The sequence below is a fragment of the Gavialis gangeticus genome, unplaced genomic scaffold (assembly GCF_001723915.1).
Source record: "Gavialis gangeticus isolate Ggan-Ray unplaced genomic scaffold, GavGan_comp1, whole genome shotgun sequence".
NCBI classification, from domain to species: Eukaryota; Metazoa; Chordata; order Crocodylia; family Gavialidae; genus Gavialis; species Gavialis gangeticus.
Window position 1 is genome coordinate 72,316,747 of NW_017729025.1, and position 22,505 is coordinate 72,339,251.

Consider the following 22,505-nt stretch of genomic DNA (forward strand, 5'->3'; position numbering starts at 1 on the left):
TGTGGAAAAAATGTGGATTTTCTCCTTTAAAGGAGAAAAACCCAGGAAACCATGGGTTTTCCCTTGCAGGCTGACAGAGCTCCAGCCTGCAAGGGGCTGCTTGGGGTTGGGGGCAGTGGGAGGAGGAGGATGAGAGGCAGGAGGTGCCATGTGCGTGTGCCCGCACACACATGCATGTGGCTGGTAATACAGCTAGGCAGCGTGGTGGAGAGCAGCTCCCAGCAGGTAAGTCCGTGGGGGGAAGGAGCACAGACAACACATGGAGGGCCACAGTGGGGACCATAACTTGTGGTGAGATTGAGAAGTGGTGGTGGCAGCTTGTGCTGAACCTGCACAATGAGGGAGGGAGTGGGGCAGGGTTGGCAGTTGGCAGCTGGGGGCACTGCCCAGCCCAGGAGGTGACTGGGGCCCAGGGCCTGGGCGGGAGCAGGAGGGAATGGATGGGGAGCAGGACAGAGCCATGGGCAGCTCATTCCCGGGTAGGGAGAGCTCCCCATTGCTACATGCACTTGCGGGGAGGAGTCAGGCCCACAGGCAACACATCAGAGAGTATTGGGGGGTGCACGTGCCCCCTGATTTCTGTGCCCACAGTGGGGCAAGGGACTACAGCCTGGCCAAATCAGCACTGGGCAGGGGCCACCTGCGTGGTCCAACAGGTGGGACCTGGCATGGGAGGGCAGAGCAGGGCAGAGAGGCTCTGCTCCTGCTGCCACCACTGCCACTGCAGCGGCGTGGAGTTGTGCCGCAGGCAGGGGGAGCCTCACCTTGGTGGCCATGGCAGTGCGGTGTTCCTGGCAGCAGCAGCAGTACCGAGCTTCCCTGCCTCACTCTGCCCTTCTACACCTGCTGGGCCAGCCCCATGCCCCGCTGTAGGCATAGAAATCTGTGGGGGCACATGCCCCCCATGTCTTTCTGACATGTTGCCTATGCCCTCATACTCTCTCCCTTACACACCTACCCCCTTCCTCATACACTGGGGGGTTGGAGCCTAGGGGCAGGGCACAGTGGGTCAGGAGTGAAGGGCACCAGCAGGACTGGGGGGTAGGTGGTTGTGGGTTGGGAATGAGGAGCAACAGCAGGGGTAGGGCACCACAAAGCAGTTGGGGGAAGGTGGGGGGGACACAACCCTAGCTTGTCTCGCATGCTGAGTGGTGTCTCGGAAAAATCCTAAGTATATGCTGCCAACACAAAAGTTCTGTACCTGACATGCGCAGCTGAAGTCTGTGAGTGGAAAGTTCCAAGGCTCACCCAGCTCGTGCCCCCTGGGTGACCTGCGGACCTGTCAGTCATGTTTGACCTACTTTCCCCACAGACGCATGCTCAGTGACAGCTAAAGCATGAGGTAATTTAACTAGAAATTTCTTCCCTGTGAGTGTTCTGATTGGCCACTAAATTCAGATAAAAGTTCTGTGAGCCCCTCCCTCGGGAGGGAGATCGCGTTAGCTGGAGACAGAGGCTGGTGTTCCAGGGACTGTCTTTCAGTCAGGCTTCTGGGCCTATTGATCTCCTCCCTCAATTGGCAATCCGTGTCACTTGCTGTTATTACATTGCTGTTTGGATTTCCTGGCTTCGACTTACTTTGGCATCGGCTATTGACATCGATTCAGATCGTTTCTCACCGGCTCTGGCTGGATCCTCGGTTCATCTCACCGGCTCCTGACTTCAGCTTTGGACACCATTTCGGCTCTTCGTTGTCCTTACTGGACTGGCGTCACATCGTTACAGTTCGTTATGTGTTACCAATTTATGAGCTGTTGACCAGCCCTAGGACTATCCAACAGGCAGCCACACCTACCTCGTCAGAGGTAGAAAGCAAGGGCTTGTTGGAGAACCCTGTGGGCCAACAGACCCCTTTGTTTGTTCACTGTAACTGAAGACATGGTTTCCTACGCATCTAAGCGTAAGTTAAATAAATTCCATCTTGTTTAAGGAACCAAAACGCTTCCTGTGCCACTCAGACTCCATCGCCAAAACTCCCACCTGTCGGTATCCAATTTGCCACCACCCGGCTGCACCACCGTGACCAACACCGCGAGCTTGGCTTGCCAGCTCCGGCTGACAAGTGGGAAGGGGGAGCTCTGATATTCCATGATAAATACATCAAAATCAAATGCCAAAATACATAGATATTTAGAATTTATTTTATTATGAATGAGGCAGTGGTAGACTTTCAAATTGCTTTAAAGTTGTAAATATATCACTAAAACATTATATTCAGCTGATAGCTGATATATATTGTGGTGTTTCATTTTAATCACATTAGATTGGATGACCACCTTACTGGGGTCATTTGACCCCAGTGCTCTTCCTGCCATGGCAGGGGGTTGGACTAGATGATCTGCTCAGGTCCCTTCCGACCCTAGAAACTATGAAACTATGAAAAATGCAGATTTGGGTGTTTTTAAAATCGGAGAATTTGGGATTTTTTTTTAACAGAGAAAACCAGGATTCTTGTACATAAGTAATGTTTCCTCCATTTTAACAAACTGAGGAAATGAGAACAGGTCTGAGGTGAAATAGCAAGTCAATTTGAGAAGTAAGAATTGATCTCCTGCCTACAGTTGTCCCTTTTATAATCATTATTCTTTGCTGTCTTTGAAACGCTGAGTTTGGCCAAGCTTTGTAAAGATAGAAGTTACAGTCTCCATGTAAATTGATCTTTCCTATTGATTATACTGCTTAGATTCATTTAATGAATTATTTCCTAACATCACAGAGAAGATGCAGATTTTCAATATGGATGTCAGACATTAGAGTGACTATTAAAGGAGATTTTCAATATGGATGTCAGGCATTAGAATGGCTATTAGAGGATGTTGGGGACGGGCCCCAAGGTCATGGTGGGCCGGGGTACGGATCGGATCAGGCGGGAGTAGCGGCGAGGAGTCAGAGCGGTTCGGGACACGTGTGGTTTCAAAACAGAATAGATTTTATTTTACTTACGCCACTGATGGTAATGTAGCGTAGGCAGAAGAGCTTGCTTGTTCAGTTACAGTGCGTAAACAAAAATAACTAAGGAGGTCTGTTGGTTCACGGGGATCCTGAGTCGAGCCCTTGCTTTCCAGCCCGGAGGCTAGGTGCAGCTGCCTGACTCAATAGTCCCAGAACTGGTCAACAGCTCATACAGGGGGAAACTGTAATGCACTTTCAGTTGGTGAAGAACAGACGAACCAGTGATGAACGAGGTACGATGAACAGTCGATGAAGAGAATGAAGAAGAAACACAGACGAGGCCGAGTCGGTAATGGTGTCGAAGATATGTGAACTGGGTCGTGAAGAACTAGTCGTAGTCAATGCCGGAACAAGGTTCAGTAACAGGTGATCAATATGAAGACGAAAGTTAGTTGAGGCAGAAGTATGCCGCGAATCCACAGTAGCGGGGAGACCAGCAGAGCTCTGGCAGACGAACCAGGGCTCTAGGCCTAAGAGGCTCTCCTAAAAGGCAGTCTCTGCAGTAGCAGTCTCTGCGCTCAGGTTGGGTCTGGTCTCTGCCGTGGGTGGAAACTTACAAGCCTTTTATATTAAACAGGTAGCCAATGAGGTAACCTTTTCTGTGGAAATTTCTAGTCAAATTATGTCATGCTTGGAGCAAGACTGGGCATGCGCATGGTAACAAGTCAGGTTACCTCATGGCAGAGCCATGATTGACAAGCCTGAGGTCGTACAGGGGGCACGTGCGGGGCATGCTTACTAGCCCTCTGGGGATTTTCCACTGGCTTGTCAGTGCTTGTCTACGCTTAACCCTGTGTTAGCCAGCATTCTTATTAAACTTGGTTGTGACAGAGGAGAACTGAATTTTCAGTATGGATGTCAGACATTAGAGTATTCAACTAATTGAAATCTTTCCCATGAACCAAATTTAAAGAACAAGTTTGTGCCATTTGCAGAAATGTATTCTGTGCCAATGCAAAACTGCCAGAGATGAGAGGACTAAGAAGCCAGAGCCACAGGAAATTTCATGGGAAAGTAGAGAGCAGATAGGGAGACAGGAATAGGAAAAGAGGAGGAGACTTGGCAGAAAGGAGATTAAGAAAAAAAGGGGGGCAAGGAAGCTAGAGGGGGATGTAAGCCACTAATTATGAACTGAAGAGGAACCTTCAGGCATCAGAAACTAGTCAGTGCCAAGCTCAACAGAAGCAAAGCAACACCAATTACTTGTGCCTTACCAGAGGCAAATCCACATTCAATCATACCACACTTATATCAACTCAAAGTTTTATGTCAGCTTAATCTTCCCCACCCACTAGCATATAAAAATATTTCTTAAGGGACTCTTTTCTCTTACTTATATTAAATCTGCATACTAGACATTTAATCACCTTTCAGAGTTTGAATTAGTAAATTTGGTCTCAGTTACACTGTAACATTATTTATGTTCCATGCTTTTAAGGGTATTCTGGAATCATGGCAGAAATTGAGAGACTTAGACAAATAGGCCATGTATAGATGCAACAAGAGGCACATGTGCATGACACTTTAAAGCGGGCTAAATGCTTTTGCACTGCTTTATTGGTGTTGGTGTTTGCATACCTCAGAGGCGTATTGCACGTTAATTCCAGCTGCTATAGGAAATTCGGCAGCATAATGCCCCTTAAATGACTTGGGGCACAGCAAACTAAAACTCCTTTGAGGAATTTTAGTTTGTTGCCCCTACAGCTGTGGAGCGAAGGACTGGGCTCTGTGCAGCTCCACGGCTCTTCAGGAAGCCCTGCAGGCAGCCTGGCAGCAGCCTGGGAAAGCAGGCTCCACCCCAGAAAAAGAGCGAGCTTGATCTTTTTCTCTCCCTCTGGAGCCTGCCTGCCCGAGCAGTGCTTTCCTTCACAGCCATGGTGGCCTCCCAGGGACCACCCAAGCTGGGTGCCTGCTGGGGGGGAGGGAAGCACCCCCCCTTCCCCCACTGCCCAGTGACCGCTCCACCTGCCGGAAACTCACCTACCCTCCCTGCCAGAGAGGCAGGTAAGTCAGTGGGGTGTGTGCATGACACGGGGGTTTAATCAGCTCTCAATTGAAGTGTTTTTTAAAACCCACCACTTCAAATGACAGGCCCCCATTTTGTCTACACACAGTAATAAACTCCAAAAATATCCAAACCTTACTTTTTTTTTTTTTTTGCATTGTTGACCATTTTTTGTGGCTGACATGTTGAACCTTATAGATTCTGATTGTGCCCTCATTTCTGAGGACACTGATCTAGGAAAAGGGCCAGTTCTTTATATAATTCCACGTAACAAAAATATTTTACCATTTTATTAAAGGTACATTTTGGCAATCTCTCTATAAACACACAAAAATGCCTTTTAAAAATGAGCTCTGTTTTTCTTGAAAAGAGACGTAACCAGGAAAAATTCAGTACTAAAATTGCAAATACTAAATGCTTAACTGATAAGCATTTTTGAAATACTAGCCAATTAGGGCCAAATTCTAAAATTATAGAGTCTTAGTGATGGCAGGAACCTTAAGAGTTATTTAATTTAACACCTGCACAAATTTAGGAGGCAGTATTCCTAACTATGCCAGACAAATAGTATACTTACCCACTCTTGAATACCTTCAATGAATAATATTCTACAGCGTTTTTAAGTAATTTATTCAATTGCCCTTATATTCAAACAGTATGAAAGGTTTTTCCTGATTTAATCTAAATTTGCTTCAGGATCATAGGAAAGTAGGGCTGGAATGGACATCATGAAGTCATCTATTCTAACCCCCTGCTCAGTGCAGGATCATCCCCGAGTAAACCATCTCAATCAAGTGTCTGTCCAACCTGACTGGACAGACTGGGTAATCTGTTCTAGTGCTTTAGTACCTTCCTAGTGAGAAAGTTCTTCCTAATATCTAACCTTAACTTTCTTTGCTGCAACTTTTCATTCAGTGGAAATTCTGAAATTTGAAAGTTATATAGGATTATATGGAAGGAGGGCTGGAACGGACCTCATAAGGTCATCTAGTCCAGCCTCCTGCTCAAACCGGGATCATCCCTGGCTAAACCATTCCAGCCAAGTGCCTGTCCAACCTACTCTTGAAAGTTTCCAAGCATAGAATTTCCACCACTTATCTAGGTAGCCTGTTTCAATACCTGACCACCCTCATAGTCAGAAAGTAGGGCTGTGCGAAATTTCGCTGGCTGTTTTGATTTGACACTGTTTCGACTCATTTTGACCTTGAAACAGCAAAATTGAATTGAAACAAAGGGCTTCAAAACAGCTTTGAAACAAAACAAGGCTAGTCGAAACGATTCAAAACATTTTGAGTTTCAAAGCAGCCAGCAGCCAGGTGCTGGGAGACACGGGAGAACCAGGGCTGTGCTCTCAGTGGCTCTGCAGCCCCATGTGGCTGAGTCAGGAGCACAGCCCTGGCTCTCCCCGCCTCCCGCGGCTGGGCTGCAGGAAGCCAATCACAGCACAGGGGAAGGGAACTGAGCCTAGGGCTCAGTTCCCCTCCCCAGCACTGCAATGGGAACTGAGCACAATCACTCAGTTCCCCTCCCCAGTGCTACTATCAGGCTGGGGAAAGGAACTCAGCCCAGCTGGGTTGAGTTCCTTTCCCCAGCCCAATCATAGCACTGGGGAGGGGAACTGAGCTATTGCGCTCAGTTCCCTTCCCCAGCTCTCCGGTCCCAGGTGGTCGCACCTGGCTTCCTTCCCTCATTTGGCAGGCAGATCAAGGGCCCAAAGCCCCGGGAGGACTGGCACGGCCAGTCGGATGAGAGAGGCTGTTTTGAGCTTCCCCATTACAGTGAATGGGCGAAACATCAAAACAGCGTTGAAATAGCATCATTGTTTCAACAAAGGGAAACAGAACAGCAGTTTCGAATCTAAATGAAATTCAAAATAAAAGACTGTTCTGTCAAAACCTTGACACACAAGTCGACATGGAACAGTGCCATTTCATACAGCCCTATCAGTAAGTTCCTTCCTCCTAATCTCCTACCTAAATTCCCCTCCTGTAGTTTAAGGCCATTGCTCCTAGTCCTGTCCTCTATAGCCACAAAGAAAAGTCCATTTCCACCCTCTCTATCAATCATCCTTCAGGTATTTGAAGACTGTTACCAAATCTCTCCTCAGTCTTCTCTTCTCCAGGCTCTCATTAGAATCAAGTCAAGATTAGGGAAATGTCTTATGAAACAAAGTTAATTAATTCTAAAGTCAAATAATAAATTCGATAAGGTGGTCTCATATTTACATAATAATTTTATTTTAGATAATGTAGCAATACATTAAAAAGGTTGAAACGTGCTTCAACTTTATTAAACAGAACATTTAAATAATTCTTTGATAGTTTATAGTTTCAGAGTTGTTAGGGTTGGAAGGGACCTATTAGGTCATTGAGTCCAACCCTCTGCCCTGGGCAGGAGCGAGTGTCGGGGTCAGATGACCCCAGCCAGGTGTTTGTCCAATCTCCTCTTAAATACCTCCAAGGAAAGAGACAGCACCACCTCTCTTAGAAGCTTACTCCATATTTTGACAACCCTCACTGTAAAGAATTTTTTCCTGGTCCAATCTGAATTTGCTCTCTTCCAGTTTGTGGCCATTATTTCTATTTACCCTGACAGGCACCCTGGTAAAAACTTTGTATCCCCTATTTCTTGCTGCCCCTCCTGATGAATTTGTAGGCAGCTATGAGATCACCTCTTGGCCTCCTCTTGCAGAGGCTGAAAAGATTCAGGGCTCCCAATCAGTCCACATAGGGTTTTTTCTGTAGGCCTTTAACCAAGCAAGTGGCCCTGCTCTGAACCCTCTCCAGGCCATCCACACATCCCTCCCCAAGTGCAGTGTCCAAAACTAGACACAGTACTCCAGCTGGGGCCTAACCAATGCCACATAGAGGGGAAGTATCACCTCCCTAGGCCTGTGATGCCCCTACTTATGCAAGAAAGGGTGCAGTTAGCTTTCCTTATTACCTCACCACACTGGTGACTGATGTTCATTTTGGAGTCGACTACGACTCCGAGATCCCTTTCTGTAGTTGTGCTATTTAAATTGGTCCCTCCCAGGCTATAGGAGTGTTGATGATTCTTCCTCCCCAGGTGCAACACATGACACTTATCCTTGTTAAGCTGCATCCTATTCTGTTCGGCCCATTTCCCCAGCCTGTCCAAATCAGCCTGGATTCACACCCTGCCATCTAGTTTGTGCACCTCCCCCCATAGTTTGGTGTCAGCAAACTTGGACAGGGTGCTTTCTACTCCCTTGTCTAAGTCACTAATGAAGATATTGAATAGTACCGGTCCCAGGACAGAGCCTTGGGGGACTCTGCTGCCCACATTCCTCCAGGTAGAAACCAACCCATCCATTACCACTCTCTGGGTGCATCCCATAAGCCAATTTTTTACCCACTGGACTGTGTAATAATTGTAACAAAGATCAATGTGTTCTGACAAATTTAGTTACAGTATTTAGAGCTTCCCCCCAAACCCTGCCCTGCAACTCCCAGCAAGCCCCACTTACCTGACATTACAGGCTTCAGAAGTGAACAGTGAACCTGAGCTGAGCCTTGAGACTGACAAAAAGCCTCAGGCCCCACCCTTCCCCTCCTCTCCCTCCTGCGCTGGACAGGGCTGGGGATTTCTTGCCCCTTTTGCAATTAGCTCTTGCAGGCTGGAACTGTACCAGGCTGCAGAGCTCTTTGCAAAAGCAGGAAATCTGCAGCTTTCTCTGCTAAAAGATAAAATCCATGTTTTCTCCTCTAAAAGTGGGAGATCTGTGGTTTTCTCCATTTTTTCTGTGGAAAATGGAAAACCCAGATCCCTGATTATCAGCCTGATCTCTGTAACCTCTTCGCAGAGCTGGTTTACCTTTTTCCACACACCCTTGGCATATGGACCTAGCTTTAGGAGGTGGTTGCTGGTTTCTGTTGTGCCTTGGCAGATTTCCCTGGGGCAGCATAGGTTTTTTTGGAAAAATATATTTCTATAAGTGTGTGCGTGTGCGTGTGTGTGTACATTCTCATTTTTTTTGGTAAAAGTGTGCGTCTCTCTTTCTGTATGTGTGTGTGTGTGTGTGTGTGTGTGTACACACACACACACACACACATATATACACACTCTGAGTATCACTCCAGACATAAAACCATAACCCATTACAAAAAAACTGCACCGGTGTAGCCTGCGCACCTATACAAAGGTCACCTGGACCCGTTAAAATATCCACACTGCATGCTATACACATGCAAACAAACTCTAGTCTCTCAGACCAGACACCCCTTCCTTCCATCCCCACTCCATTTGCAAGGTCACAGCCTCAGTTCACCCTTCATCCATGTTACTCATTGTTGTTCCAGCTCCTGCTGGAGAACCCACTACTGTTGTCACTGTCTCTGTCCTCAGTTCCATTTGTCTCTTCCTTTTCCTCACTACCACTGCCCCTTTCCCCGCTAGGGGGAAATTGGAAGATCCTGTGCCATGTGCCTCAGATGGCTTTGGCTGCATCCTCTCCATTCTCCACTACTGATTTCTGGTAGTAGGTGTGGAGTTTGTTCAGAGTCATTTTCACACAGCCTACATCCATGTGCTTGTACAACAGGAGGTTCCTGGCCTTCCACAGGGTGCTCCTAACGCAGGACACAAACTGGTCGAAACAGGACGAAAGGTTCTCCTGGTGTTTGGCGAGGTGCCGGTACCGAGCCACTTCTCTGGTTAGCTGGTTGACGCCGGTCACCACTTTGTAGAGCAGTTTCATCCTTTTCCATACCTCCTTGGTGCAGTCAGAGGAGGTGGTCAATTGTCTCAGTGACTCCATGGCAGTTGGGTCTCCCCAGCTGACCCTCTTTATGCTTTTGGGCCCTCACTGGCAGGGCTCAGTGGGCTATTAGCCAGTTCAGGTCCTTGTGATCCTTGCACAGGTCCTTGTGGTTGATGTGCTCCCACACAGCCTGGTACACGTCACCCAGGACCAGGTCCACAGATGACAGTGTCCCTCAGCCTCACCATCATCTCCTGGATCGTCTTTTGGTTGCTCCTGGTCATAAGGCCTATGCGCTGCAGGCCATACAAGCTGGTTTATGATTACGTCGAACCACGATGAGCCCATGATCCACGGTCTGCGGTTGGTCGGGGTGAATACCCCCTAATGTCTCAGGTTGTGCCCTGCAAAATATATCTCACCAGGCAAGCAATTTTAGAGTCTGTGCCATCACTAACTTGCAGACCTGGCTCATATACTTGGCCCACAGGAATAGGAGGATGTCTGGCATGCCCCTACCCCCCAACCTCTTGTCCTTGTACAAGGTCTTCCTGGTGACCTTCTCCCATCTGGAGCCCCAGAAGAAAATGCACACAGCCCTTTGGATCCTGTGGGCAACAGGCCTGGAAGGGGGAAAGACCAAATGTGGTGTACAGAAGCACCAGTAACAACACTGCCTTCACAAGTGTGATGCGCCCCGCCATAGAAAGGGAGCACATGTTCCACAGCCCATCTCTGCTTTACCTTCGCCTCTGTCTTCTCCCACACTGTCCTGCCACTCATCTTGAGGTTGAAATCTATCCCAAGGATTCTGACCCCCTCACAGGGGACAGACACACCCAGGGACTCCAAGTCCAGGAGCTCGCCCGCAGCCACACAGGTGCTCTTGCTCACGTTGAGCTTGGCCCCCACCACGACCTCGTATACCTACCTATGCCACAGGGCTTGTTCTACCGACCACTTGTTCTGGCACAGGATGTTCAAGTTGTCCATGCAGGCCAGGACCTTGGTCTTTCGGTTGCTGCTGTATCCCTCCTGTATGACTCCGCAGATCCCTGGGTCCTGTCTCAGGTGCTGGGCCAGGGCCTTGATGGTGCAGATGAACAGGATCGGGGAGAGCAGGCAGCCCTGCCGGACCTCCGAAACCACTGTAATCCAGGTGCTCAGGAAGCCATTGATCTGCACTTTGCTGTTCACTTCTGTGTAGAGTACTGATCCAGCTGACGAAGGTCAGGGGGCCTCCCATCCTGTCCAGTGTCTGGAACAGGAACTGGTAGGACACTCTGTTATAGGCCTTCTCCAGGTCCAGGTTTAGGATGGTGACACTCTGTCGTCTTTTCCTCTCCAGCTGAAGTACATCTCAGTTGCATCAGGGCTCTGTGGATCTGGCATCCCAGCACCCCACACAACTGGTCCTCATGGATGACTGTACCTAGGATGGATTTAAATCACTTGGCCAAGACTTTGGTCAGCAGCTTATAGTCAAAGTTCAGGAGTGCAATTGGCCTCCAGTTTTTCCAACTCCTCCCTCAGACCCTTCTTGTACAGGAGGGTCACGAGGCCCCACTCCATCCCCACTCCTAGTCAGTCCTTCTGGAGGCACTCTCAAAAGAGCTCCAACAGGTCTGGACCCATCAGATCCCAGAAGGTCAGGTAAAACTCCTTGGGCAGGCCATCCAACCCAGGAGTCTTACTGTTCTTGAAACTCTGGAGGGTCCTTTTGAGCTCCTCCAGCATCCAGACCTCATCCAGCTGCCACTGCTCATCCTCCTTGATAGTTCCGGTGAGGCTTCACAGGCACAGCTTCATGGCCTCCAGGTCTGTCGGCTTCTCGGCGTAGAGCTCCAGGTAGAAGGTCCTTCGACCAGTGCTTTGCTCCCCGTCTCTCAGGCACATCATGAACTGCTCCTTGCTCTTCTTCAGCCTGGAGAAGTAAGCAGACCATTCTTCCTCCTCCACCCCGGGGGCCCTGGCCTGGCAGATCTTTTTACTGGCCTCCTCCCGGTACCAGGCACTGAGTTGGGCCTTCATCTCCTGCATGGACTTCCTCATATCCCAGCCTGCCACCGCCTACCTATGCAGGTCCTCTGACTTACAGCTCAGGTGCTCATGCTGCTTCCGGTGGAAGAGGGCCTGCCACTTGACTGCTTGCTGGGAAAAGCCCCTGGGGTCCTCTCTTTCACACTGACCCACCACTCGGCCTGGTTCTGGTACAGGTTCCAGAGGGTCTTCCAGCCTGCGTAGTGCTCTCTGTAGCTGTGCCTGGTCTGCTCTTCTTCCAAGAGGCTGGTGTTCAACTTCTACACTCCTCTGCCTCTTTCCAGCTGTTCCTCCAGATCAGCCTGGAGGGTGAGGAGGCAGTGGTCTGAGAAGCAGATGGGCGTACAGTGGGCCTTCTCTGCCTTCCCCCCAGTGGGGAGAAAGACAAAGTCAATTCTGGACTTGGTGCTGCCCGCAGGGTCCACTCACATGAAATATCCCCCAGATTCCTGAGTGCCTTTGGTTGTATCCACCAACATAGGCTTGTTGACTGGGCCTATTGAGCACAGCCCCCCTCAGCACCTACTCTTTTTCACGTCATGGTGTGCCACTACACTGCATACATTTTGATTTCCTCCTCAGTCCCATAGCTGAGATGCATATTTCTTTTTAATTTGCAAGATTCCTGTTTTTTCACCAGCCTTAAATGTCTGGCAAACATCAGCAAATGGGGACCCAAACAGCTCACCCAGAATCCCACTTTATCCCCCCCTTGCATGTGATTAGTGTGGTCCCACCCTCCATGAGGTGAATCTGGACCTGGCTGCCCTGTATCTTGCCTGCATATAAATTTTGAAGGATCCCAGGACTAATTAGTACAAGGATCTCAGTTTAGAACTTATTAAAATTTGGATCTATAAATACATTTCATGAAGGGTAAAACCAGTCTTCAACACAGTGAAATAAAACCAATAATATCCATCCATATTTCCAAACAATAGCCATCTCAGACATAAAATAATTGCTTGGCAACTAAGCATTCTCCCAAACACTCACTTCAGTATTCTTGGGTACATCCTCAGCCAAAGGGGATGATTTTTCATGACTCATCCCTATTCCTGACTCAACATCCAAAACATGCAGCAGGCCTCATTTTAGGCTCAACAGGTTGTAAAATTGTTGCTTCTAAAAATCACTCTCATTAAAGATACATGCACCATACAGTTGGATTAAGGTCACAAACTCTATTTTACCCCCTCCTCCTTCTTATACAGTAGTTAAGATACATTATGTCCTTACTGACTGTCTATCTAAAAATAAAAGTGCTCTTAACACACAAGAGATGTCAGATTTGCACAGCAGGCTATTGAAGCGTCTCTCGATGTATCACAGAACTCCTCTTACATTGGGTTATGGCAATTTAGGAATTCACACTTGATAAATGCAACAGGATCAGCTTCTTATACTTCTTGCAGGCAATGTCAACGATGATTAATGATATTGCTCCGTACCTGAAATGTTTTTAAAGCTATTTTGTAAAACTAGAACTATATAGTGTTTGTTCGTTAGCTAACTATTCACTCTGGGTTCATAGAATCATAGAAGTAGGGCCGGAAGGGACCTTGTGGATCTTCAAGTCCGACCCCCAGTCTGGGCAGGAGAAAAACTGGGCTCAAATGACTCCAGCCAGGTAGGCATCAAGCCTCTTCTTAAAGACCCCCAGGGTAGGAGCCAGCACCACTTCCCTTGGAAGTTGGTTCCAGATCCTAGCCGCCCTAATGGTGAAGTAGTTCTTACGGATGTCTAATCTAAACCTACTCTCGAACAACTTGTGGCCGTTATTCCTTGTTATGTCAGGGTGTGCTAGGGGAAACGAGGTCTCTCCCAAACCCTTCTGGTCCCCCCTAGTGAGTTTATAGATGGTCACCAGGTCCCCCTTCAGGTTGCATATTCTGGTCCATTGACACATTTCAAGTCTGGACATCTCTGAATTCCACGCTGCAATGCTAGTCTGATCCTTGCTTTGCCAGAAGACAGGGCTCAAAGTCAGACCAGTAAGAAATGTAAGCTAGCAATTTCTAAAGAGATGATGCTGCCCAAGTATGCTAGAAATCACCAATGGCTAGGTATTATACTGGCAAATTGCCAGTTTTCTAAACACTTTAATGAGTTGCCTCTAAGTTCCAAGTAGAGCCCAATCATGCCAAGGAAAGGATGCTGATTCAGGAATCTCTTTCCTCAAATTCTGTGATTATTCAATTATTTTGGACATGAAAAGTATATTTTACATATTAATGATTCAAATAAGCATAATGAGGGTATGAGTACAATGTCAATGACCCAGTAAATTACTTTTGTCCTTGCTTTCACTGATTACATAAATGAACTGCACGAGATCACAGTGCCATGTTTGCAACAACACAGTGCAGTGATCTGGTTAAAAAAAAATGCCTCTAAATTTGAATAAGATGGAAATGTAACATTTAAGAGGTAATTGTTATACTTAACTGCAGATTTACGTTTGTGTTACACAGTAGAATTGGGTACTCAGGGCACTTTTACACGTGGAGGGCCCTTTAATTAGAGCAGTTCCTAAAGCCACTCTAATTAAAGCACTGCAGCATCTTGTGTATTAGCTTCCCCACGCTTCAAAATGGCAGCAGGGGAGCTTGAAGTAAAGCTCATTTGACAAGCTTTAGTTAAAGCGCCCCTGCCACGATTTTGAAGTTTGGGGATGCTACTACATGAGATGCGGAGGCTGGCTGAAGCATAGTAATTACCATGCTCCAGGAGATTTGATTAGCAACTGCTTTATATTTTTAAACCACTAAAATTCCAGTATTTCAGAAATCATGTTTTTAAACAATTGGGACAAAAGGGAACATAACAGAACTGAGACCATCTATTGTGTGGAAAATTAACCCAAAAAATCCTGTGTGATCATGATGAAACCCCCAAGTAAATGAATCTGATCACATGACAAAAATAAAAAGGAACCATCTGCTAAAACAAACAATCATACTGAAAGAAGTCTTCTATCATCACCACCTTGGCATAAAATACCATATGTATTTGAATATAAAATGAGGTTCCCCCAGCCCCCAATCAGCACAGGGAAAACCTCCCTCATCTTTTATTCGCATATGAAGCAGAGTTGGGAGCAGGGAGCTGCTGTAGCTGACTCTGGTCCTATGCCCTCATTGGGACCTGAGACAAAGCCATAGTAGCCTCCTACCCCCCTCCACTTCTCCCATCCACCCCCTTACTTTCAGGCACACCTCAGCTCCAACCTCTCAGGTACAGAGCACGTGAAAGCTCCTTCTCCTGTCCAGCCAATCAGCAGCACCGGCATTGCTGCACAGCCAGGCAAGAGCTGAGCTTCTACATGCTGTGCTCCTGGACATAACGGCCAGAGCAGCATCCGACAGCACGGAGGTGGGACAGGAGGAAGGACAGGCAGAAACTGTGGAGTTGGGGTGGAAGGGGCAGAGACTGGTGGGACCAAGGAGGAGAGAGACAGAGACTCAGGAACAGGGGGAGGGAGAAGGGGCAGAGGCTGTCGAGAGATGGAAGTGCACAGTGGTGGGGAGGGCACCTAACCCCGCCCCCCCTTTTCCCTGCTGCAGCAGTGCGGGGGTCGGAAGGGAGGTGTTAGGATTCAAGACAACTCTCCTTAGATTGTAGACCTGGAAAAATTTAACACAATTATACATTTTCCATATAGAGTACCTAATTATTGAGTTGTTTTATATTCAAGGTAATCTTATATTCATGCTAACACAGCATATACAAAATATTCAAAGCAATCTTAAAAGTATTTTGGAGTAGTAAAAATAAATAATTTTACATATCATATTTTCTTGCCTACAGCACACTCTCAAATAAGAGACACACCTTATGTCTGAAAGGCGGAATGAAGAAGAACCCGGTTGCCTTCTACAATGAGATAATGGGTTCTGTGGATGCGGGAAAAGCAGTAGACATAATATACCTTGACTTAGCAAGAAAAGTTCTTTGGGTGAATCTGGTATCTTTTATTAGAACAATTTAAATAGTTGGAAAAAATTTTCTTAGCAAGCTTTCAGGCTTAAAAACCCTTCATCAGGCTGAGAAAACAGCTGCAGTTGGTGTGTGCTCTTCCTGGATGGAATGAATAGTAAAGCAGCCAGAGGCTGGTATGCATGCAACAAAGGCAGTCAGTGAAGATGTAAACTGAAAAGTCAGTGGGTGAGAGAGAGGTTGGGCGGCGGAGGAAGGAGAAGAGGGATGAATGTAGCAGGTAAATAGTGGAGCGGTACCTGGGGAGTCAGATGTTAGGCAGGTTATAATGTCTCAATATCTAGGGAGCTGGTATCAAGTAGAGTGCCCCAAGAGCCAGTCCTGGGGCTGGTTTTGTTCTATATCAGGGGTGGGCAATCATTTCAGGCAGAGGGCTTGCCAAAACCCAACTTATGAGTTTTGGCAAGCCATTGAGGGCTACATAACAGGCAGCCAGGAGCAGATAAATATTAATTTTCTAAATTTTTTAAAAACAGTGAGGGCTGGATAGAATGGCCTGGCAGGCTGCATCTGGCCCGCAGGCTGCATTTTGCCCACCCTTGTTCTATATCTTCATTAACAATCTGGAAGATGCGATGGATTGTACCCTCAGCAAGTTTGAGGATGACACCAAGCTGGGGGATGTAGCAGATACACTGGAGAATGGGGCTAGCATTCAGTGTGTCCTAAACCTGGGGCACATGACTTCTGAGGAGAGGCTGAGGGAACTGGGTTTATTTAGTTTGGAGAAGAGAAGACAGAGAGGATTTGATAGCAGACTTTAACTACCTGAAGGGTGGTTCTAAAGAGAATGGAGCTAGACTGTTCTCAGGTGGTGACTGATGACAAAACAGGGAGCAATGGTCTCAAGTTGCAGCAAGGGAGGTTAAGGTTGGAGATTAGGAAAAACTCACTGGAAGGGTGGTGAAGCACTGGAACAGGTTACCTAGAGAGGTAGTGGAATCTCCATCTTTGGAGGTTTTTAAGGCCCAGCTCGACAAAGCCCTAGCTGGAATGATCTAGTTGGGGATGGCCCTGCTTTGAGCAGAGGGTTGGACTAGATGACTATCTGAGGTCCCTCTGAACCTTAATTTTCTAAGAAAAGAGCTTCCTTTCAAAATCCTAGCATGTAACAGAAAGTTACTAGAGTAGTAGCTTCCATAGCAGGCATGAGCTTTTCCCAGGGGAACATGCAGCACTGCAGTGTCACTTTCCAATTCCTGATCAGCAGAAACTATTAATGTATTCCCTCACTTATAATTTACAGCCCCATTTCCAAGAGCTGAATATTGGAAAAAGGTGCATGTTGTATATGAGAAAATACATTAGTTGTTTTCAACATTTAAACCACTGTTTTTCAAGTTCTCACAGAATGGAGAACGAAATGTTTCAGTTTTGCTCCCTAGGTTTTAATGCTTTAGTAGGACGATACTATGTTGTGATGTTTGGGCTGCAAACACTGCGTTGGATCATTTATTTAAAGTTCACATACTTTGGAATCAAAATAATAGAAATCTATACATAAGTTTGGAGTTCTGAAAAAAGTGCTTGTTTACGGTCTTTACTTCAATCTAACATAAACAATGACTTCACGATGTCTTTTTTCCCCTCATTACTTAACACAAAAGCTGCTAACAGTACCAGGAGATATTATAAAACAAGCATATATCAAGAAAGAGTACTAAAAATGTTAAATTATGGATTATAAAGTAGTTGGGTGTTCCTAATGCATTCTCTTACATGAAAAAGGGCAAACACTAACCCACAAAACTACATGAGTTTTTTTTGTATAGAAGACAATTCTCCTTTCATTAAGGAGCATACTTAAAAATAGAAGATTTAAGAAGGCTTTAAAGGCTGCCTCAAAAAAAAAAAAAAAAAAAAGCACACATTTCCAAACACTGGTACATGCAACAAACCAGTTCTCCCTAAATATCTGAAAACTGAGATTCATTCTTACCTTTCTGGAATATGAAATCAGATGCATTCCTCCGACCATATGTTGTGTAAGTTTAGCTAAGTGGGTCACTAATGTCTAATGTGCAAAGGAGTGCTTGAGGGACAGTCACTCAAGGTGCCCCACCCTTACTGAAATACTGCAGTAAAGTTTTACTTTAAGTTTTTGCTACGAATAATAAGGCCTAGGACCAAAAGTTGCTTATAAACTGGTTTAAATGATCAGAATCTGGTTAAATCTGTAACAGAACTCAGAAGCTCAGTGCACATAAACCAGGTCCAAAACAGTTGAAACTGGTTTAACATAAACCTGGTTGAATGTAGTATCAGATTTGGCCCCACCCTACCTGGAGCAGTGAGGGCTGGCTAACAAAAAAAAGATTGGGCAAGCCCAGCTAGGGTTGCAGTCCAGTCTGTGGGGGGTGGCAGGCATGACTGCCTGGCTTGGGTCTGGGGCCAGGGAGGTGGTGTAAACACCCTTTCTCCTGCTCAATGCTGGCTGCAACTGTGGACTACAAATCCTGAGGTACCTGGGAGCAGTAAGAGGAAGTGATAAGAAACCCTGCAGTCCCGCTAATGTGATTTTGGACTGTAAATCCCAAAGACCTCAGGGGCAGCAGGAAGAGGAAGAAAACACACAGTCCGTGCTGACTACGTGCTGGAGAGCCATGCTCTAGCACCCTTCGGCTTCTGGCCTGAGCCACTGCAGGCATACGGCTGCATTTGCTGAATAAAAGGTCTGTTTGCTTCTGTTTCAATTTAATCTCTGCATTTTAGACTAACCTGAAAAAACTGAATCAATTCAGACTCAGGGTTTTTCACTGTCTGTACTTAGCGAAGTAAACTGTGTCTTCCTTCCAAATGGCAATTTTTATCATAACTTCTGTCATTTTAGGAACAAATCTTTGGCCATACTCTATGCGTCTAAGAGGGCTTTAGACCTATCTGAATCAGTGAAAATTCTTCTCCAAGGGTTTGTGAGGCAGGATTCCTGGAAACTATGGAAAAAAAGCCTGTACACAAATAAAGCTCAACTCAGTCTCAGTATGTAAAAGCATGCATTGTAGAGATGATGCTATCAGTAGATTTGAAGCTAGACAGTTTCATCAACCACTCAACATTATCTTCCAATTCCTTTTGTTGTTTTAATACTTCTCTAGTTCCTTTATGCCAATGGTTCTCTCTTTTCAGACTTCAGGCATCCCTCACTGGGCACAATGCCCTCTTCTGTAACTTATGAATGGAGTAATACCCAGTTTCAAAAACAAATTTTTAGATTACAGTGCTTACTGCCTTGCAGAGGGGCCTGGCATTAGAGATAATTCAGGTAGGGACGAGCCTGAGCCTGTACTTACCTACTTAGTTTTTCATGTTTATCACCTAACATTTCATTTCTCTCTTCACACCTCAGGATACCCTTCAAAAGATCTGGTGGCACCCTAGCCACCTGCTTGAGAATCAGGTATGCACTATATTGCATAAGAGGAATTCCTGATTCCATATTCAACCACTCAGTTAAAAAAAAAAACAAAAAAAACCCCCAAAAACTTTTCCGGCCTTTCTAAATTTCAACCAAAAACTTTTATACATTCCTACTTCAGGAGTTTTTTTTTTTTTTTAAAAGGGAACCAGTATAAATGATTGTTAGACACTCAAATATTTATAGAAAACATTTTGGAAGATGGCATCCCTCAACTTAGCTAGTCACATATTGCCTGATGGCCAATTAAACATATGATGTTTCACAAGCTAGTGTGCATGTATATATTCGGCTCTGTACTGCTTGAGCCTCTGCCGGTGGCAGCCAAGGTTGAAAATAACCTTTGCATTTTCTTTCTTGCATAGCATAGACAGTGAATGGACAGAGTCCCCTTGAGTAAGTAATCTTTGGTACGGTTGAGAGCTCAGCAGTCAAGTGATAAACAGCTTACAAAAAGACTGCAATATCAGAATTAAATATTGCAATACATGAGAGAGCTTTCCCAAATTGAGAAGGGGGCTGATTTTTACAAAGAAAAGATGGGGTCTCACCCAACCTCCAATTAAGTGGCATTTGTATATTGAAGGTGGGGGTGAGTTCAAATATTATTTCAACTGTTTCTCTATATTTTTGTTGTTGAGTTAGTATACACATGGAGAAGTGAAGAAATAGATCAAAGAAAACGCTTATATTTTAAGCTTCATTAATATGAACGATTCTCTTCTTTATATTTTTTGAGGAAATCTTGCTGGCAGCTTCACAAGTTTGGCACTTTATTCTTCTTTTGCCAACAAAGAAAAAGAAGGATGGTTTTGTTGCTGTTGTTTTGTTTGAAGATCTTCTGGAAAGAGTGTATATATCACTGAATTTTTTGCCAAGTTAGCAGATGCTGATGATGAATCAGAGGAAAACTTTTTACTCACTGAGAGTTTTTGAAGGATGTGCATTTGGAACATACCCCAGAAAACCTACTCGAACATGATGTTGCTGAAGACCATTTGCATGGAAACTACTTTCACCTTCACACTTGATATTATTTGCCATGAGCAATTATCCTCTTATGAAAATGAAAGCTTTTTTAACTGCAAAATACTATCAGTTTGCAAAGTTCACTATTGCAAAGCTGCATATTTTTTTGCTGAAATATTAAAAACAGCAGATGGCAAAAATGAAAAAGCACAGCCCACACGTGAAAGTGTTATACTGCTCTTTAAAGAGCTAATTCAATAATGCACTCAAAGAATGCAAAAGTCCCCCTGAAGTCACTCCTGGACCTAAATTTGGTATATGTAGTTATCTTGCTGAATAGCACTTGAAAAGCTTGAAATACCAATTCTAGGTAGCAGCACCGCAACATTTAATAAGAAACTCCTCAATGCAAGTGCGCCATCAATGCTGAAGCACAAAAGTTTGATTAATGACTCAGTGAATGAGACCAATGACATCATATTTTTAGTTTATGATAGAAAAATTCAAAACCAGAATAAAAACATCTTTTGTAAACAAATTGTGAGGAAACACCTGCCATTTAACATGATTAAATACGCTACAAAATACTGATACTGACACAAATTCAGTACCCATTAGTATTTAAAACTATATACCAATCTTTTTTTTCCCACTGAAGTACTCGTTGAGTAATATGCAGAACAGGTCATATTACACAGCCTATTGTTAACAGAAGTCCATGTAAAAAATTGATTTTATTTTTAGTCTCTTCCAGTTTGTACACCCAAGATGCACTAAGGGTACAGCTCACTTTTCAGTCTCAGACTCAGCTCCACTGTCTTCACTATCACTATCTCTTCCTGGATGTTCTGGCATTTTCCGATGTTCTTCATCTGCCACTTTCAGTCCCTCATCCTTTGTCATCTCTCCCTCTTCCTTAGCTTCCTTTTCAGTCTCCATTTGTGTGCTTTGCGTTTCAATTGCCACTTCAGTATCCTGACTTTGAACTGTTTCACTTTCTTCAACCATGGCTGGTGGGGGCAATAAATGCTGCAAAAAGACAAAAAAGATTCCTCAGTGTGTACAGAAACCTAACACTCAAATATCAATTTCTATTTTAACTCTAATTGCTCACCTTAGCAACAAACATCAATGAATCAAGATACATACACAAGTACTTACCATTTTTTAAAACAAAAACTGTAAGCAATTAATTCAATTCAAAGACATGCGAATAAAGAAAATGAGTTTCCCCATATATACCCGTCATGTTTTCTCCACAAACTACATCCTATCAAAAAGGGCTGCAATTTAACACTTTAAAAATAAGTAAGTTAAGGGTAATAAAATTCACTTACATTCCTTGCTGGCATATTATTGTGCTGAGAATACAAAATATACAGTCCATTTACAAACTCCTGTGCAGACATCTCCAATAACTAGACACACTGTATGTCTCCTACAGTGACTCTTATCCAGCATCAAGAAGAGCAGTAGTAACTGCTCTACAGACACTAGACAGACAGAATACAAAACACTAAAGGGAACTGAAAAGGAATGCCAAGTGCCTGACAATTCAAAACTGAGCAGCAATGCTTACGTTTCTTGTTGTTTGGTACGATTTACCTACGTGTTTGATACTTTAAAAAAAAATTTGTACAGTTTTAATGAATAAAAAAATTTAGCTAGTGCTCCAAAAAAGGTAATTGTTCAGATTATTTGCCAAAAGGGAGTCTCTTTTCACAATGTAAATTAAATAGTTAATTACAGCAAAATTCAATTAGCCAACATTGCTTTTCACACGTTTCTGACAATCATGGACACTATGACCTAGTTATTACATTAAATGTAGCGGTAGAAAAATGTTTTTAAAAGCTCTAAATTATTGTATGGGTCTCTGCTATATGATCACAGTACTCTTCTGAATATAAATTGTGGAGACCTGAAAAAGCTGCATGCATTATTCAAAACTAAAGATGCTTTTGCCTTTGCTAAGGACAGACTTCTCAATACGTGATCCATTCCTTCTGTCATACAGCTGGTCCCATTTTGCACTGTATGGTTTCTGTCATTTTGGTAATTATTAAAAATGAAAAATTGTACTAAATAGGATTCTGGAAATGTTTTATGAAGCCTGCACATTTGAATTTTTCACTTTTTGACTTTATTGTCTCCTGCAGGGAGAACATGACTCACTGTTTCAGCAGGGAACCAGTTGCACTACTAATTTTAGCTAATTAGTTCAGCAGTTGCACTACTAATTTTAGCTAATAGTGACTGAATTTTAGATGCTAGAAAGAATACTTGAGTACCAGCAAAACTTTCGGAGCCAGATGCAAATGACAACTTAGGTGCCTGAAGGGACAATTCAATGAGATTAGATGTGTAAAGGAAGTGGCAGCCCTGAACCCCCCCCCCCCCCC

The 22,505-nt window shown here is 44.9% G+C and overlaps 1 protein-coding gene and 1 long non-coding RNA gene across 2 annotated transcripts in view; one reads left to right on the forward strand and one right to left on the reverse strand.

Annotated features, from left to right (window-relative positions):
• The first annotated feature begins 2,384 nt into the window (after positions 1 to 2,384).
• On the forward strand, positions 2,385 to 4,367 carry LOC109299473. The gene is made up of 2 exons (XR_002097876.1): positions 2,385 to 2,815; positions 3,789 to 4,367. It is a non-coding gene; the product is annotated as an uncharacterized LOC109299473 (long non-coding RNA).
• A 15,131-nt stretch (positions 4,368 to 19,498) lies between these two features.
• AQR (aquarius intron-binding spliceosomal factor) overlaps positions 19,499 to 22,505 on the reverse strand; it is a 110,168-nt gene continuing 107,161 nt past the window's right edge. The window contains exon 35 of the mRNA XM_019518940.1: positions 19,499 to 21,132. Coding sequence (XP_019374485.1) covers positions 20,890 to 21,132 — 243 coding nt within the window. The 3' untranslated portion in view covers positions 19,499 to 20,889. The remainder of the gene's footprint in view (positions 21,133 to 22,505) is intronic.